Source organism: Neoarius graeffei, chromosome 7, assembly GCF_027579695.1.
Source record: "Neoarius graeffei isolate fNeoGra1 chromosome 7, fNeoGra1.pri, whole genome shotgun sequence".
NCBI classification, from domain to species: domain Eukaryota; kingdom Metazoa; phylum Chordata; class Actinopteri; order Siluriformes; family Ariidae; genus Neoarius; species Neoarius graeffei.
In genome coordinates, this window is record NC_083575.1 from 76585825 (window position 1) to 76604801 (window position 18977).

The window sequence follows — 18977 nt, forward strand, 5'->3', positions numbered from 1 at the left end:
TTTAAAAAAAAAAAAACCGGGCCTCTCAAACTAGACACATGTTAAAGTGGAATGCTGTTACAGCACATTAAAGTAATCTACTGCCGAGTTAGTTTTACTACCTTTTCTCTCTCTACACCCTCATCTCATTATCTCTTTTTAGTGCAAATGCGTTTGGTTTTTCGAAAAACACATTTTAACTTATACTGTAGGTATACTTATTGCTGTCAGTGTAAATTAGGGCTGTGCTCGTTTGCCATCAGTTGCTCATGATATCGTACCATATATATCGCGATATATCGAGTTAAACGATGTCTTGAATGTATTGTAAGCAGAGGGCGCGAATACGTTTGGCGCCAAAATTATTCAATCAATGAGTCTCGAGACGAGGTCATGGAGACATGGGGGACGTAATTAGCGGCTTGCAGCGTCTGTAGCAGGGGCGATTTCTCAGAGACAACAAAGGAAGCCGAACTTCCCCTAAAATTCTCTCTCCACAAACTGCGGCGTCTACGACGTTGAATTCTCATTAAAACAATAACTTGCATAACATAATATATGCCCAAGATTGTATTTACGTTCATAACTATCCCTATGTCATCCTGTAACTTATTTGAGTGATGTCTGACGAACTTGCAGTTCGCTACGAGAATCACCTTTGCTGGCAGCCGGGTATCCGTTGCAGTCTATGAGAGGGATCTGAACAGCCAATTTCGGCTAGTTGTTATTGGTTAAAATCGACAAAATCGTCACTTCCAGGGAAGCCGGGTATCTCTGGGGGTAAACGGGACATTGGGCGGGCCAAGAAGCCGGGCTGATAAAGGATTATTGGAGGTGGTGTTTGAAAGACATGAGGAGGGCGGTCGCTGTACTTCGGCGTCGGCGAGGAGCACGGTAAGCATGATCAGTCAGTCCCGAGCGGATGTCGAGAAAGTGTAGTTGTGTGCCAAAGTGCTGTCCGACTTTCTTTTCATATAAACGTTTCTTCTCATTGATGTCTCTGTACATTACTCTGTAAATAAATGTAAATATTACTTGTTGTGCTCCGTTAACTTTCATCCATTCTATCAGTTTGATCATTCGTGAATTCACTCGTTTATTTCATTTGTAGTTCAATCAACGTGGTTGTAGGCTAGCTCGAGCCTTATTGGGATCTGCAGTGCTAGCTGTGCATCATATAATGTTCATGAATCTGAAGTGTGTATATTGTTCAGTAATGTTAAGAGAATGGTGGGCTCTGTGTTATAGGTTATACCTGGGTATAATATTCAAGGTTCTGTGTGTTGCATAGCCTACCTGGTTATGAATTTCCAGACTGTGTTGCAGAAGATGTTCAAGGATGTGTTGCACAGCTGGGTGTTGTGTTAAAGACTCTGTGTTGCATATCAGGGTATGATGTTCAAGGCTCTTCGTTGAATAGCCAGTGATTTTTGGATGTTTGATATTTTTGATTAAGGATATGAGGCACTAGCCTGGCAAGCCAGACTATAGAGATCTTGCAGTCACGTGACCGGAAAGTACACAACCGCCATCTTGTCGGTCAAAAACACCGCTGAATACTGCTGCATTCGTGTACAGAATGGATCAATTTCAACCGACAGACTACACGGCTCATTTTTCTAATGAACAGATAACTAGATATATGTCTAAAATAAACGATCTACAGATTTGTGACCCTTATGGCTTTCCGGACGGAGTTTTCACGACCGGATTTTGAACTACCAGCGGAATACCTGGACGTGTATAATTACCTCATTAACTTTCCCTCGCTGTTCAGTGGTGAAGCACTGCGTGCTTATAAATCTCTGGACAGTTATCTTTACAGAAATTCAGGATTTGTCAGCGACTCAGATGTGGCATCTTGTAAACAAGAATCCTCATTGGACGGGTAAGTCACTGAAGTATTGAGTATAGCACTGACCAGCCGATTATAGAATAGAATAAGGTAATTCCAAATCATCCGTCTTGTTTACATGGATCTGGCGTTGGAGAGGTAGAGGCTTAGCAGTGGAGATTTGAGTAGCTGTTTTCTGAGCTTAGTCAACAGGCCGGCTCTGCAGCCTCGCTTTTGCTTCCGTTCCTGGCGCCGCCTCCTTCGCTTTGCTTCCGATAGCAATCCACGGAGACCCCGCTGGTCTCGCTATCTCGTCCGGAATGTTTTTTTTTTTCTCGTCCGGAATGTTGTGCATGCGATGGAAATCGCTACAAACCGTCATTTTCTGCTGGAAACCAATGTCCAGTAAGTCCATACGGTTGTAGTGGATATTGAAGTCCGGTACAGACGAACAACATGCAAAAATACACACAAAAAACATAAAAAACGTGCACAGGTAGGGAGAGCTTGTAGCCGCAGCCGTTGTAGTAGAATTGTATATAGTAGGGTTTTCCAGAAGAAAAGGTAGAAGTAAAAGCAGAAGTAGAAGGCGGAATATGGCGTTTGACCGACAAGATGGCGTCTGTCACAATCTGGATCGGCTGTGACATCACATGCAAGTGCTCCATAACATGAAATGTACAAGCAAAAATACTTTCTGCCACTAGGTGGGGTTGTCTAGTTCACTATGCTAATGGGGCACACCTTTCTATGCTTTGATATCCGGCCTACAGGTTTTACGATGAATGCGTAAAATGGGCTTCCCCTGTTTTAAAAACCAGCAGCCGCCACTGGTCTGTAGCAGAGCGCATTGAAGCAGAGCGCCTAATTTCTAGTGCGCATGCCCTGAGTAACTGGAAGCGCCATTTGTAAATAAAAACGTTTTTGGTTGGAACAGGTTGCAAGCATGAATTTCCGTCGATTTCTGGCATGAAACATGCTTTAAATCAAGTGAAAGTAGATGACTACCTACTACAGAACCGGGAGATATGCATGAAAATGTGTCTTATATGTGATTTTCGATTTTCAAGTGAGTAAACGATATCGTATCGTACCCCCGAAAATCGTGCATTGTCGAGTATCGTGAGCTGTGAGCACAGCCCTAGTGTAAATGTGTTGTTCTTACTAATGATCATGATTATTTAGTCATAATTATATGAAATATATAGTCAGGATAATCCAAAAGCAGATGTTCTAGCAGAATATTCGGGACAATCGTTTTTCAGTTCAGGTCTGACAACACACAGTTTCAGAATGGTTCTGAGACAGTTCTTTAAAAAAATTAAATAAACTAGAACTGAGTAAACTCACGATAGAAAACCCCGCTTACAAGCCTGCAACTGTGTAAAGTTCCATCAAAATCCATCAAACTGTTTAGAAGTAGTTGTGCTTACAAGACACATGGACGGACAGACAGGGTGAGTCCTATACACGCCCTTCAAACTTTATTATATCCCCTGCAAAGAAAGTTAATCTGGAGCCCTGAAATTTTCCTCAGCCATCTTATCTGTAAATTCAGCACTACGGCTGGATGGAAGCCCCGTAACTAACTGCAATTACCTGAATGTTTCTGTTATTAAGCGATTCGTCCAGGGCTGCAGCAAGCTCCACTGCCTTCTTCTGTGTCGAAGGGTCCAAGTAGAACATGCTTCTGGCAGCTTCAAGAAAAATGGGGGATGAATGAATAAATAGACCGGACATGCAGAGAAACAGAGGTCAGTACTACATATTAGCGGAGCTCCTGCACAGGCCTTGAGCGGAGCACCATACCTAAGAAAAACAGCTAATGATGGGTATCGAAGTGAATTTTGAACGTTGACCAAGGTGAAGGTCAATTCCTTGCTCCGTCCTTCCGTGTCTACCTCGATTCTGATTGGAGAGTGATTGCTCCAGTACAAAAGCCTTCATGACGGTAATGTGAAATCCGCTCTATTTTCTAAAGTTTTAAGTCTGAGCCCAGCAGGACGAGCAGTGGTGCGATCCATAGGGCTGGGATTTTCCCTAGTTGTTGGGATGCTCGCTCGCACCCCTAACTGAGGATACTATATGATACAGTGAACATACTGGTATTGATTACAAAAGCCTGAAAAATTAACTGTTAAGTGCATTAGAGAGCGACAAACGTGCTCCTATAAAAAAATTCAAATAAAATAACACCACGTCCGAGTAAAAGTAAATGCATATCTATTAACTTTAAATAACTGTATTCAAATACACTGGTGTAATATAGTTAGAATTACAATACAACCCCGATTCCAAAAAAGTTGGGACAAAGTACAAATTGTAAATAAAAACAGAATGCAAATAATTTACAAATCTCAAAAACTGATATTGTATTCACAATAGAACATAGACAACATATCAAATGTCGAAAGTGAGACATTTTTAAATTTCATGCCAAATATTGGCTCATTTGAAATTTCATGACAGCAATACATCTCAAAAAAGTTGGGACAGGGGCAATAAGAGGCTGGAAAAGTTAAAGGTACAAAAAAGGAACAGCTGGAGGACCAAATTGCAACTCATTAGGTCAACTGGCAATAGGTCATTAACATGACTGGGTATAAAAAGAGCATCTTGGAGTGGCAGTGGCTCTCAGAAGTAAAGATGGAAAGAGGATCACCAATCCCCCTAATTCTGCGCCGACAAATAGTGGAGCAATATCAGAAAGGAGTTCGACAGTGTAAAATTACAAAGAGTTTGAACATATCATCTACAGTGCATAATATCATCAAAAGATTCAGAGAATCTGGAAGAATCTCTGTGCGTAAGGGTCAAGGCCGGAAATCCATACTGGGTGCCCGTGATCTTCGGGCCCTTAGACGGCACTGCATCACATACAGGCATGCTTCTGTATTGGAAATCACAAAATGGGCTCAGGAATATTTCCAGAGAACATTATCTGTGAACACAATTCACCGTGCCATCCGCCGTTGGCAGCTAAAACTCTATAGTTCAAAGAAGAAGCCGTATCTAAACATGATCCAGAAGCGCAGACGTCTTCTCTGGGCCAAGGCTCATTTAAAATGGAGTGTGGCAAAGTGGAAAACTGTTCTGTGGTCAGACGAATCAAAATTTGGAGTTCTTTATGGAAATCAGGGACGCCGTGTCATTCAGAGTAAAGACGAAAAGGACGACCCAAGTTATCAGCACTCAGTTCAGAAGCATCTCTGATGGTATGGGGTTGCATTAGTGTGTGGGGCATGGGCAGCTTGCACATCTGGAAAGACACCATCAATGCTGAAAGGTATATCCAGGTTCTAGAGCAACATATGCTCCCATCCAGACGGCGTCTCTTTCAGGGAAGGCCTTGCATTTTCCAACATGACAATGCCAAACCACATACTGCATCAATTACAGCATCATGGCTGTGTAGAAGAAGGGTCCGGGTACTGAAGTGGCCAGCCTGCAGTCCAGATCTTTCACCCATAGAAAACATTTGGCGCATCATAAAACGGAAGATACGACAAAAAAAGACCTAAGATAGTTGAGCAACTAGAATCCTACATTAGACAAGAATGGGTTAACATTCCTATCCCTAAACTTGAGCAACTTGTCTCCTCAGTCCCCAGACGTTTACAGACTGTTGTAAAGAGAAAAGGGGATATCTCACAGTGGTAAACATGGCCTTGTCCCAACTTTGAGATGTGCTGTTGTCATGAAATTTAAAAATCACCTAATTTTTCTCTTTAAATGATACATTTTCTCAGTTTAAACATTCGATATGTCATCTATGTTCTATTCTGAATAAAATATGGAATTTTGAAACTTCCACATCATTGCATTCCGTTTTTATTTACAATTTGTACTTTGTCCCAACTTTTTGGGAATCGGGGTTGTATCTGTAGTCAATATAATTAATTGATAACATGTTTTAATTTTTATCCAACAAGTTTCTCTTGTATTTTTCTGTTCCTTACTTACTGTGACATCACATCGAAGCTAGTAATCAAATTCACGGCCGCACACTGAGGTGTGATGAATGAGGGCTAAAAATTGGGAGCTCCGCTTTTAGACAGTGCCTAAATCTATATATTACACATTATGTTCAGCGTGTGTATGTAAATTTGAACCGGAGTTTGCGAACATTTATGCACCTGCTAATCGGTGAGGGATTGAGTTCGAGTGCTTGCTGAGGAAGGCCTGGTTGAAGCTCTTGGCATTGCTGTCACCGAACAACCGAGAGATTTCCTGCTTGACGACTGTGCGGACTGGATCTGCCACGTCTTTAGCCTCCGATACTGTCAATAAAAGAGACGATAACATGACAACGAGAACTAGATGAAAGCAAAGGGAGACCAAAACGAGTGCGTTATAACGTGCCAGCATTAATGGTTTTACCTCTTTTGAAGAAGCGCACTAGACACTGGTGGAGCCAGGGGTGATCTGGGTCTATAGCATAAGCCCTCTTCACTGACTGCAGCATTAACAAGAACTTGTCTGAAAAACAAACAAACAGCAGATGCAAACATCAAAATCATCTCCGGTGATGCAATAAACATGGAAGGAAAGGAAATGCGTCTTCATCTAAAAATTTGTTTTAAAGCCGACTACAGTCTGGGCAGCCCGGTTTTATCTGTTCCACGTTTATCAGAGCATTTTTTAAGGATTTTCCACTAGGAGACCAACTGGTCTGGGCAATACAATCGCAGGCCCCAGAGTCCATGCGGCTGCACCGCTGCAGCATATTCTGTGATGCAAATTGCCGCATTACGAATCCTCGTTTCAGCCAGCATAATATCAACATAGTTAATGCAGTGCCAAGTTTTCCTTGTTAAATGTATACTTACATGGTACTTGGTTAATTAATTGCAACTGATTGAACCAAATGATAAGACATAACTTGGTTTAAAATTTGGTCTCCCAGTGAAGCTGGTTTGGCATTGACTAGGAGACCAAATCTGGCCACTGGGAGACCATTTGGTTTCCCAGTAACTATGTTAAAAAATGCTCTGATGTCACACACATCACATCACATTATCTCTAGCCGCTTTATCCTTCTACAGGGTCGCAGGCAAGCTGGAGCCTATCCCAGCTGACTACGGGCGAAAGGCAGGGTACACCCTGGACAAGTCGCCAGGTCATCACAGGGCTGACACATAGACACAGACAACCATTCACACTCACATTCACACCTACGGTCAATTTAGAGTCACCAGTTAACCTAACCTGCATGTCTTTGGACTGTGGGGGAAACCGGAGGAAACCCACGCGGACACGGGGAGAACATGCAAACTCCGCACAGAAAGGCCCTCGCCGGCCCCGGGGCTCGAACCCAGGACCTTCTTGCTGTGAGGCGACAGCGCTAACCACTACACCACCGTGCCGCCATGCTCTGATGTTTACAAGTCAAATCAAGAGATCAACCATAAATGATCGGGTGGTGCGAGAGGCTAAAGGCGTAATCTTCTGATCTAAATTCAGACTGATCCAAGAGACAAAATGATTTATTATTGGTTTCTTTTACACCAGTCATCCTGTACATATATTGACAAAATGAATGAATGGATAAGTGTGTAAGTGAACGACGGAAAGAATGAGGGATAGAATTGCACAAGTGATGCCCCTTTTCCACCAAAGCAGTTCCAGGGCTGGTTCGGGGCCAGTGCTTAGTTTGGAACCAGGTTTTCTGTTTCCACTGACAAAGAACTGGCTCTGGGGCCAGAAAAACCGGTTCCAGGCTAGCACCAACTCTCTGCTGGGCCAGAGGAAAGAACCGCTTACGTCAGCGGGGGGGCGGAGTTGTTAAGACCAACAACAATAACAAGACCGCGAAAGATCGCCATTTTTAAGCGACGAGAAGCAGCAGCTGTACAAACGCAAAGTCAGCCATTATTATTGTTGTTGTTGTTGCCGCTGCTGCTTCTTCCGTGTTGTTTTTGCTTTGACATTCGTGCCAAGGTTTATGTAAACGTAGCACCGTAACTGACGTATACAGCGACGTAATGACGTGGCTCCGCTTAGCACCGCGAGCTATGGAAAAGCAAACTGGTTCTCAGCTGGCTCGCAAGTTGAACGAGTTGTGAACCAGCACCAGCCCCGAACCAGCCCTGGAACTGATTTGGTGGAAAAGGGGTATATGTCAGGTGCATGAAGCAGAGATGCCTACCCCAAATTTTGAATTTCAGTATTCTTGAAAACATTTTTCAGTATTTTGGAATGACTTTCAGTAACATTAATTTATGCGCATTTCCATTATAAAGAGGTATATATACCAATATATTTAACATTTAAATTATTAAAAAGAACTGTTTTGTGTGAATTGAATAAACAAAACGCGAGCAGCCATCTCAACTGAATTTCCACTCAACAAATTTCTAGAGCATACAATATCTCACATTTTTCTAAATACAATAGTGTTCCCTGTTTGCAGACATTACGGTTGACTACCAATCATTGGTATTGAATGTAACTCCTCAAAAGTATTATATTATATTGCCTGGCAAAATGTTCTACCTGTTAACGGATTCTAATAAAATAAATTCTTATTTCATGCCAAAGAGAGTCCGACATTGTTATCTTAATGTCCCAATATATAAATACTTCAGCATAATGCTTCAGAAGAGACACTGAATAAAATGACATTTATAATTGTATTTAAAACAGTGGAATGATCAATTTTTTGCCACAATCCCAACAGCACTAATCATAAAATTCTGTTTTTGATCACACTACATGTACCTTTGCACTTGCAACACTGAAAAGACTCTGAATTAAAGAAGTACAGCCAGTGTTTGATATTTCAGTGAATAAAATTCATACATGTAAAAAGAAACTGAATTCGTTTAACTCACATTTCATGGCACTAATTGGCAAGTTCAACTCCAAGCATAGGTCAACCATCACCGCTTCAGCACGTGTCACGTTCCGTGTCTTTTCATCCACAGATTTCGTAAAAAACGGCTGGATACCCTCAGGTTTACTTTCCGCCTGACTCGCCATTTCAGCATACTCCATATGTTTTTTTGTAGTTGACATGCCGCCTGCAGTCATCGCGACCACCATGAGTGATGTTAATGTCAGTTCTACACAGTTTGCAGTGCGCGTATCCATTCCCCTTTTGACTGGGTGTAATGCACTAGCCTGGGCCCGCCCATCCTAAGCGTGACGCAACACGAGGGCCTGTTGCGAGCTTAGTCTGGCCAGGCAAGCTATCTACAGCTCTTCCAAGCTCCCGAAAAATCGGGAACCAATCAACTCTGAGCATCTCCAACGGCTCTGGGTAGAGGCGTGTTCAAGGTACTGATGTAGTAGAACTGCGACCGGAAGCCATAGATTGTTTACAGAATCTATGCCGGAAGCGCTTCATTCACACTTCCGCATCTATTACGCATAGATGCTGTATTGAAAGCATTCAACGGGAAGTTCTCATTGAAAACGGAGCAAAGAGCAGCCCTGGAGGTATTTATTGAAAGGAAGGACGTTTTCACCTTGCTCCCGACCGGCTTCGGTAAGAGTTTAATCTGCCAGTTAGCCCCGTCGCGTCGCATACGTCAGATGAAAGAGTGATGTGATTGGTTTAAGCTTCGTCACAGCCTTTTCTGGCTTCGACCAGTAGCAAACTGAGGCATTTCAGGGAGGCGGGTCAACCACGGGCTCTGGGAAACGGTTGGGCTTAATATCTTGGCCAGACCAATAGCTCGGAGAGCTTTGAAGTCGCGTTAGCCAGGCTAGTAATGCACGGCCATTCTACCGTATCGAAAATAGCGCGAACAAATGTGCGGAATCTGCGCATGTCACACACAGCATGTGTGGTTGTCGTAAAAATAAATAGCCTAGCCATGAATCGCGCATGGACTGAAAAAGTCACTTGGACATTTAAAAACAACTCACTGGAATTTTTAAAGACTTTATAATAATTCCGTACAGAATAACACTCATCTCATTATCTGTAGCCGCTTTATCCTGTTCTACAGGGTCGCAGGCAAGCTGGAGCCTATCCCAGCTGACTACGGGCGAAAGGCGGGGTACACCCTGGACAAGTCGCCAGGTCATCACAGGGCTGACACATAGACACAGACAACCATTCACACTCACATTCACACCTACGGTCAATTTAGAGTCACCAGTTAACCTAACCTGCATGTCTTTGGGCTGTGGGGGAAACCGGAGCACCCGGAGGAAACCCACGCGGACACGGGGAGAACATGCAAACTCCATACAGAAAGGCCCTCGCCGGCCACGGGGCTCGAACCCGGACCTTCTTGCTGTGAGGCGACAGCGCTAACCACTACACCACCGTGCCGCCCCTCAGAATAACACTGTTTGCCGTAACATCGTATTTACGTAACTTTTCCGTACAAAATACAGCCAATCCGTACTAGTAGGCATCTCTGATCAAGGACTAATATAAACCATACAAGTTCCAATCTAATGTAATGCAAGTTGTGTTTTATCAATTTATGTAGGGAAGCCATGGCTTAATAGTTAGAGAAGTAGCTTTGAGACCAAAAGGTCACTGGTTTGATTCCCTGGACCAGCAGGAATGGCTGAAGTGCCTTTGAGCAAGGCACCTAACCCCCAACTGCTCCCCAGGCTGCTCTGGGTACGTTGTATGTCGCTCTGGATAAGAGTGTCTGCTAAATGCCATTAATGTAACGTAATATAATCTACAGTCTGTTGAGCGTTGTAACATTGTTTCACTCTACCTTTTCTGAAGTAGATCTCAAAGGCCAGGAGGTGAGTCTCAATTTTGTTCTTTACCAGGTTTTTTAAAGGAATCAGGAACTTCACAGCCTCATCTAATGGGTTTTCCACCTGGACAGAGAAAGCAAGAGCAGATGCATGTTCAGTTCACATTAAAAAAAAAAAAATTCCAAGTTCCTCTTTGGCTCATTTTTAAATAAAAAAAAAAAAAAAAACCTCTTGCACATACAGGCACTCGAGATTTTCAGGTCCACATCCTATTCTCTCTTTAAACTGCAACACACACACACGCCCACCTTAGCCAGCTTTTCTGGTATAAGTTCCTCTTTGGGGCCGCCGATCTCTTCGTCATCATCCTCTTTCTTCTTCTTCTGGTTCTTGAGCTGCTTCTCTTTTTCAGCATTCTTCTTCTCTTCCTCCAGCTGAGCTTTCTTCTGTGCTCGTCGCTGCTTGTTCCGCAGCTTCTTCAGCTCTTTGTCCGAAAGGTTCCCTATGAGAACACACAGAAAGCAAGCTCTGTATTAACTCGTTACAATGTGTGTTGCAATTACATGCAAGCCCTCGGGATAATGTCTGTCTGTGTTGTTTCCAAAAGCAGCCTAAACCTGCTTATCATCATTTCAGCCTCCACTGTCACAAGCTGAAGTGTTCTAGGTATGTATTATCATCGCTCCTGTGGAGGACGGCCCCATGTGGACAGTTGAAAGTCACACCTGGAGGACGCTCTGGACTCTTACAGTAATGCTTTTATGGCTGAGGACTACAGTTGACTTGCTAACTTTAGGACTGCAGTTATCATGAACAGTTTTGCACTCAAGTTTCCATCAATGAAGAGTTTATAACATCAACGAAACTGACTTCATGTTAAAACTGTTAATATTATAGTCAGGCTGTCTGTTGTTGCCCAAATGAGGATGGGTTCCCTTTTGAGTCTGGTTCCTCTCGAGGTTTCTTCCTCATGTCGTCTGAGGGAGTTTTTCCTCGCCACCGTCGCCACAGGCTTTGCATTGGGGATAGATTAGGGATAAAATTAGCTCATGTTTTAAGTCGTTCAAATTCTGTAAAGCTGCTTTGCGACAATGCTTATTGTTAAAAGCGCTATAGACCCCTTTCACTGACGTCACCCGAAACCGGAAGTAAACAGACCCTGCGCCATTTTGGAAGACCAACAAACTCGTGATTGGGGGAAATAACGGCAGCGGTATGTGAACCCACGAGAATAAAGTGGAGTGGCAAACGACTTAAACAAATCTGAGCTGTTTTATTTATGATTTATTGGCCCAACAGTAGACTTGAAAGAAACCTGTGTGAGACTTGGCAAAAAACTGTGGATGTAATGGATAAGTCTGTGCATGATCTGCGGACACTTTGATGTAAGCAAACGCAAGAAATTCAGATTTAAAACAGGCTAAAGTGGCCCAAGTTGATAACTGTATGAGGAGCAAGCCTCCCAGACTCCTACAATTTAATAATAATAATAATTTAGGATGGTTTGGGGCTTGCTCGCTGCTGCCAGGTTGGTTGTTGAGTAGCCTGACTGTTTTTTTTTTTTTTTCTTGCGTGTGGTATCATTGTTGACGCGAGGTTGTTTTTTGAACATGCCAATGCGGACACGATTTCCCCTGATGAGTGATGACTAGACGTGATGCGTGTGTGGAGTCCACGTGATATGTGCGTAAAATAGGCTTCTCATGTGTTTGGAGAGCCGCGCTCCGAGACAAGCGCAAGCACACACACCCCCAAGGGAAAAAAGGGACCCCCCGAAAATATCGGCATAGTTCGAACACTGAGTGTAGGCACTGGGTGTAAACAACAAATAGTTTACAATGTCTGGGTAGCAAACAGATGGCAGAATTGGTGTCCGGTCCTCCTTATGTTTCCATTCTCCCTTGCCCCGAGTCTTATCATATGGGTCAAACCCATCAATCACAGCCAGTTTCTCCACATACCGTGCCCTTTCTGCAGCTGGTAATGTACTCACATAACCAGAATTATCAGCCATCGTGTCACTTTACTCTCGCTCGTACTTTGTTTTATATTGTGAGTGCATGTACTTGGTCTTCCAATATGGCGCCTAACAAAATCTCGCGGCGCGGTGACGTCATGTGAAAGGGGTCTATACAAATAAACTTGACTGGACTATTATCAGCATTAGCCTGCCTGTGTTTTCTGTGCCCAAAAACGTTCGAGTGTGTCTTGTTACCGGTATCAGCCTGGAGCTCCTTGTTGTCGTCGGTGAGAGGGTTATCATGCAGGTTGAGGTAGATTTGGATGGCGGTGCTTGCAGCTTTGTAGTAGAAGGGGTGCATGCGCAGAACGTCCTCCAGCTTTAATAGGTCTACATATGAGCGCAGCGTCATCTTCCGCATGCAGTACGTATGGAAGTCAAACTGATCGTCCGTTATTTCCACAAAGTGCTACAGCAGCAAAGATGGGCAAACATTATCATCATCATCATCATCAGGTGCAGATATCATCATAAATAATGAACCTAACAGCATTAATGAGCTAGAACGTGTCTAAACTTGCAGTTGTGTCAATGTGCTTTGTGTACCTGCACTGACTTACCCCACGTTTACATAATCAAGGAAATGACAAGCCACCGCTTTTCATTTCAAATTCACAACACGGCCGCCATGCCAACATTTGCTTAAATTTTATGCAAATCCATCACATCAGTAAAATCCAAATTGGCAGCACAAAATTACACAGTAGACAGAACTTCAAGGTGCAGGTCGTAATGTTTAAAAGCATTCCCATGGAACGCATCTCACTTTTTTCTTCAATTCAGGTTTGTGATCACTTTTTTTTTCTTTCCTGCCCAGAAATTAGTTTCAGCTCCGCCTCTTCATTAAAAGGCAACTCATGAGGCATAATTCTAATAAAAGGACTGGGATCAGTTGGAAGAGAAGAGAAAGGTTCGTCAAGCTATTTTTCATGACGGCGCACACTGACAATTCACAATAGTAGTGGTCACTACATATACAACCGTTCAAAAGTTTGGGGTCACCCAGACCATTTTGTGTTTTCCATGAAAAGTCACACTTTTATTTACCACCATAAGTTGTGAAATGAATAGAAAATATAGTCAAGACATTTTTCTGGCCATTTTGAGCATTTAATCGACCCCACAAATGTGATGCTCCAGAAACTCAGACCCCGTCCACACGTAGCCGGGTATCTGCTAAATCCAAGATATTTTTCTACGTTTTGGCCTGTCATCCACATGAAAACACATCAAAACCGAATATTTAAAAAAACTCCGGGCAAAGTGAAGATTTTTGAAAACTCCGTGTATGCCTTTTCGTGTAGACAGAGATAACCGGAGTTTTGCGTTTTAGAACGTCACAATCTGCGCCAAAAAAATGACAACAAATCTGCCCTGACGTCAAACGTGTGCGACCTTTGTTTACTGCAGAAGCCAGATTGAGCATGGACAAAGAGTAATGGATCGGAGTAGTGCCTTGAAAGCGTTAATTATTGTGCAGGTGCTATTCTGATGTGATTAGGGGGTAGGATTTGGGGAAATTATGCCATCTACAGGTTTGGAATGCTTATGAATGTGATTTGAAAACGCAGATGTTTGGTTATGTGTGGAAGGGATTTTTTTCGAAGACGAGGTGGTGTGGATAAAATTTTTATAAACGGAGAGGGGGGAAATGTTCGGTTTTAAAAATACCCGGCTACGTGTGTACATGACCTCAATCTGCTCAAAGGAAGGTCAGTTTTATAGCTTCTCTAAAGAGCTAAACTGTTTTCAGCTGCGCTAACATGATTGTACAAGGGTTTTCTAATCATCCATTAGCCTTCTGAGGCAATGAGCAAACACATTGTACCATTAGAACACTGGAGTGAGAGTTGCTGGAAATGGGCCTCTATACACCTATGGAGATATTGCACCAAAAACCAGACATTTGCAGCTAGAATAGTCATTTACCACATTAGCAATGTATAGAGATCTTGCAGTCACGTGACCGGAAAGTACACAACCGCCATCGTGTCGGTCAAAAACACCGCTGAATACTGCTGCACTCGTGTACAGAATGGATCAATTTCAACCGACGGACTACACGGCTCATTTTTCTAATGAACAGATAACTAGATATATGTCTAAAATAAACGATCTACAGATTTGTGACCCTTATGGCTTTCCGGACGGAGTTTTCACGACCGGATTTTGAACTGCCAGCGGAATACCCGGACGTGTATGATTACCTCATCAACTTTCCCTCGCTGTTCAGTGGTGAAGCACTGCGTGCCTATAACTCGCTGGACAGTTATCTTTACAGAAATTCAGGATTTGTCAGCGACTCAGATGTGGCATCTTGTAAGCAAGAAAATGATCCTCACTGGATGGGTAAGTCACTTAAGTATTGAGTATAGCACTGACCAGCCGATTATAGAATAAGGTAATTCCAAATCATCTGTGTTGTTTACATGGATCTGGCGTTGGAGAGGTAGAGGCTTGAGTAGCTGTTTTCTGAGCTTAGTCAACAGGCCGGCTCTGCCTGTAGCCTCGCTTTTGCTTCGGCTCCCGGCGCTGCCTCCTTCGCTTTGCTTCCGATAACAATCCACGGAGACCCCGCTGGTCTCGCAATCTGGTCTCGTCTGGAATGTTTTTTTTTTTCTCGTCCGGAATGTTGTGCATGCGATGGAAATCGCTACAAACTGTCATTTTCTGCTGGAAACCAATGTCCAGTAAGTCCATACGGTTGTAGTGGATATTGAAGTCCGGTACAGACGAACAACACGCAAAAATACACACAAAAAACATAAAAACCGTGCACAGGTAGGGAGAGCTTGTAGCCGCAGCCGTTGTAGTAGAATTGTATATAGTCGGGTTTTCCAGAAGAAAAGGTAGAAGTAAAAGCAGAAGTAGAACCAGAAGTAGAAGTAGAAGGCGGAATATGGCGTTTGACCGACACGATGGCGTCCGTCACAATCTGGATCGGCTGTGACGTCACATGCAAGATCTCTATAGAGTGGATTTCTGATTAGTTTAAAGTGATCTTCATTGAAAAGAACAGTGCTTTTCTTTCAGAAATAAGGACATTTCAAAGTGACCCCAAACTTTTGAACGGTAGTGTAGCTGCAAGAAATCCACGACATTTCACTTGCTAGTGTGAGGGAGTACAAGTGAAACAGCTAAAGTATGAAAACGGTTGGCTAATTAAAAACAGACTGTTAATAAAAAACGCATGGTTCCTAAAGGAGCATGAAGAAACACAGGAACTCACTCACCCTCTCGATCTCGTGGCATTTTTTGAGTGCATCTCCATACTTCTTCATAGATTTATATGCCAGTGCACACTCTGTCTGAAACCACATACACTGCATCTCGTTCAGATTCTCTACCGCCGACGCTCCTTCCTGCAAAAGAAAGAGGGAATGAGAGAGGGGACCGATAAATGCTACGTATATTTTCAAATCACGCACAATACATATTAAAATTATTATCATTAAAAAAACATTTCAGACGGAGCCGTTTTTTTCTTACCCGTGTGAACTTTGAGCACATCTCCTCTGCTTCTTTGACCAGGCCTGCTTTCAGCAAGTACTTGGCACATTTGGAATTAATGAAGCGGTCAGCAGTGTCCAGAGCCTGAGCCTCATCCATCCAGCGGGCTGCTTCCCGGATGTTCCCAGCATGCTATGGGTGGAAGTGACCCAAAACGTGAGAGGTCTTGGAATAAGATGATGCTTTGACACTTTAGGCTCATATATGAGGAATCAAGCATGCAAATGGATAACGAGCTGCAATGTAATCTGGTTTATTCACAAGTATGAGTAGCACGCTGTGTGAGCACAATCGCTATCAGGAGCGTTAAAATGTAAATAACTTTTCTAGAATTTCACCAAAACTCATTGAATTTTCAGCATTGTAAGAGAACTCCCTAAAGTATTATTCAGCAAAACCCCAGAATGATGGCACAAATCTAGAATTTTTAACAGAATTTTAGTTCTTAAAATTTAACGCAATTATGGACGTCACGCGTAACATTTACACCCGTGAAGAATCACTTTGAATGCTGTTTTGAAAGTTTTGATCAAATATTCTCTATAATAAAAAAAATGCTTAAATATTAAACACACAGTCTTTTAATGTATCAAAAAGTAATTTTGATAAAGCAAGGAAATTCAGAAGAAAATTTGTTTTTTCTTTTGCTTGTTGTGCGCGTCACGCTACCAAAATCTAACTAACCCCTTTACGAACAATTCCAACTTTCATGGACTTGTAGCGTGAATAAACCTTTCAAAAAATATATAATACTTCTCACCCAGTAAATTAGAATCCTGGTGATTTATATCCTCGTAGCTTCAGTAGATCTAGAGATTTAGTAAATCCCAAACGCTGTGAAACACGCCAGCCATCTATGATGAGAAGTGCTGCTGTAGTTGAGAAACTCTCATTTCTCCCACTTCCAGCCAACTCCGTGACCCATACCAAAATAACCATGTCACGCTCATCACTTAAGGATGATTTATGCCAAGTTTCACGGAAAAATACAGCGAAATAAACTTGCTAGAAGCATTTTTCAAAATCCCAAACATTATGAAACATTTCTTGTAGGGTTTCAGGTTACAAATTTCGAGAATAGAGAAATTGCGGCGCAAAAGTTTGCCACTAAACTCGCGAAAATACTCCATCCTAGCGAGTTTCACAACCGAACTAGGCTACGTGACAGTCCGTGACCACCCAGGAATGTTCTAGAAGGTACGCTTCTAGGCACGTGCGATCGAGAAAGACGCCACGTGAGTAGTAAAGGTAGTATTTCCACTGTCTTATGACGTTTTTGCTTGTTTTAGCACGATAAACAATGCATTATGGGTAATCATTAGAATGCTGATTTCAAGGTTAAAATGGGTAAAAACAACTAATTTATATTAGATATTGTAAAAATTGTGCCTAATAGTCATTTCAGTACATAAAATCAAAACCTGAATTTTTTATTTTTTCCCCTATGTTACACCATTGCGCATCTATAGCATGCTACTCATCACGCTATAATGTTTACATTACTAAATCATGTCATATTCCATAAATCCTCCTCCTTTCCCCCCCTCAGATTAAACTACGACAAATGTATTTACAGTTTTTACGCAACATCAACTTAAAAGGAGATACGCAGAACCGTGGCCTCACCTTTTTGTTCGTACATGCCTTGAGACCTCGAGAATAGCCTAGGAATAGTTTTAAGTGTTAACAATAAATCTAATATAGTAATGTTTACAATTAAAATGATTCATATAGGTAGCGGCCTGAACGAATGACCTTGACATCTGTGACATCACCACAGGAAGTCTATCGATCTCATCGCCATTTCCGCTATATTTAAAAAAAAAAAAAAAAAAAAAAAAAGAGCTGACTGCAACTCCGAGCTTCCATTTTGAGCTAATCTATCACCATGCCATGTAGATGTGTTGCTGGCCGGTGCAGCAACATGACAGAAGGTGGATTTACATTACATTCATGGCCCAAGAATGCTCAAACTGCAAAGATCTGGACGCGTTTTGCGAGAAGTTCACGGGCACATTGGGTGCCTACGAAGTGGTCTCTTCTCTGCTCTGCACATTTTATTGAGGACTCGTACGAGACCTCTGATCTGTTGAGGAGCGTTGGCTATAAGCCCGTATAGGCCATTTGCAGGAATTGGTCATGTGTCAATTTTCCTCATAGCAACAAGCCCATGAATTTCTTTCGGCGGCGACCAACTTGAGTCCAAAAAACTCTTTCACGGCCAATGATTCGCTTTAACTTACGACAGAAGTTAAAACCACAAACTTTTCCCAAGTACACACGAAAATTCGGGTCAAAAAAAAAAAAACAGTAGAAAAGGTAAAAACAGCTATAATAGAAATGGATTGCTTCGCATCGCAACTCTTATGGTTGTCAAGGAATATCAAGTTAGCTTGCCCACGACGGGCTTGTTGCTATGGGGAAAATTGGCATGTGACCAATTCCTGCAAATGGCCTATTGAAAGAGGGTGCAGTACCAACAATTAAAGGACAAGAAAAGGAAAGCACGTTCAGTCGCACCAGTTCTCCTGGAGCGCGAGCCGAGGGTTGTTGGTAAAACCCAGGACGGAACGGGACATGTTATCGCTCAGGCAGTGACCTCCCCGCGGTTGTTGCTAAAACCGGTGATGTCCTGTCCCGGGTTTTAGTAGTTGCCTGAGCCAAACAGTAATGACAGAGTACTCAGTATGGAGAAAGGCTGATAGGCCAAAAACAAAATGGCGCAGAACTGTAGAGAAGAAGAGGGAGGAAGCAGGCTGGAGGTCGTGGGAGGTGGTCAGGGTCCTTGCAAAGGACAAGGTTAACTGGAGGAAGAGTGTGGAGGCCTTATGTGCAACTTAGCATGAAGAGGCGAGGTAACTCAGTATGGAGAAAATGGAGAACGAGTGGACCAGCCGTCTGATTTCTCCACTGGATATGCTTGCCTCAGCAGCAATATCTCGCCCTGACGTGGAAGAAGCG

The 18977-nt window shown here is 42.8% G+C and overlaps 1 protein-coding gene across 2 annotated transcripts in view; it reads right to left on the reverse strand.

Moving 5' to 3' along the window:
* The window catches only part of naa15b (N-alpha-acetyltransferase 15, NatA auxiliary subunit b), a 126553-nt gene that overhangs the window by 9058 nt on the left and 98518 nt on the right, over nucleotides 1–18977 (reverse strand). For both annotated transcript variants that reach the window (XM_060926427.1, XM_060926428.1), the window contains 8 exons: nucleotides 15996–16148; nucleotides 15740–15868; nucleotides 12702–12915; nucleotides 10795–10988; nucleotides 10501–10609; nucleotides 6194–6292; nucleotides 5950–6093; nucleotides 3413–3510 (listed from right to left, as the gene is read on the reverse strand). In XM_060926427.1, coding sequence (XP_060782410.1) covers nucleotides 3413–3510; nucleotides 5950–6093; nucleotides 6194–6292; nucleotides 10501–10609; nucleotides 10795–10988; nucleotides 12702–12915; nucleotides 15740–15868; nucleotides 15996–16148 — 1140 coding nt within the window. The remainder of the gene's footprint in view (nucleotides 1–3412; nucleotides 3511–5949; nucleotides 6094–6193; nucleotides 6293–10500; nucleotides 10610–10794; nucleotides 10989–12701; nucleotides 12916–15739; nucleotides 15869–15995; nucleotides 16149–18977) is intronic.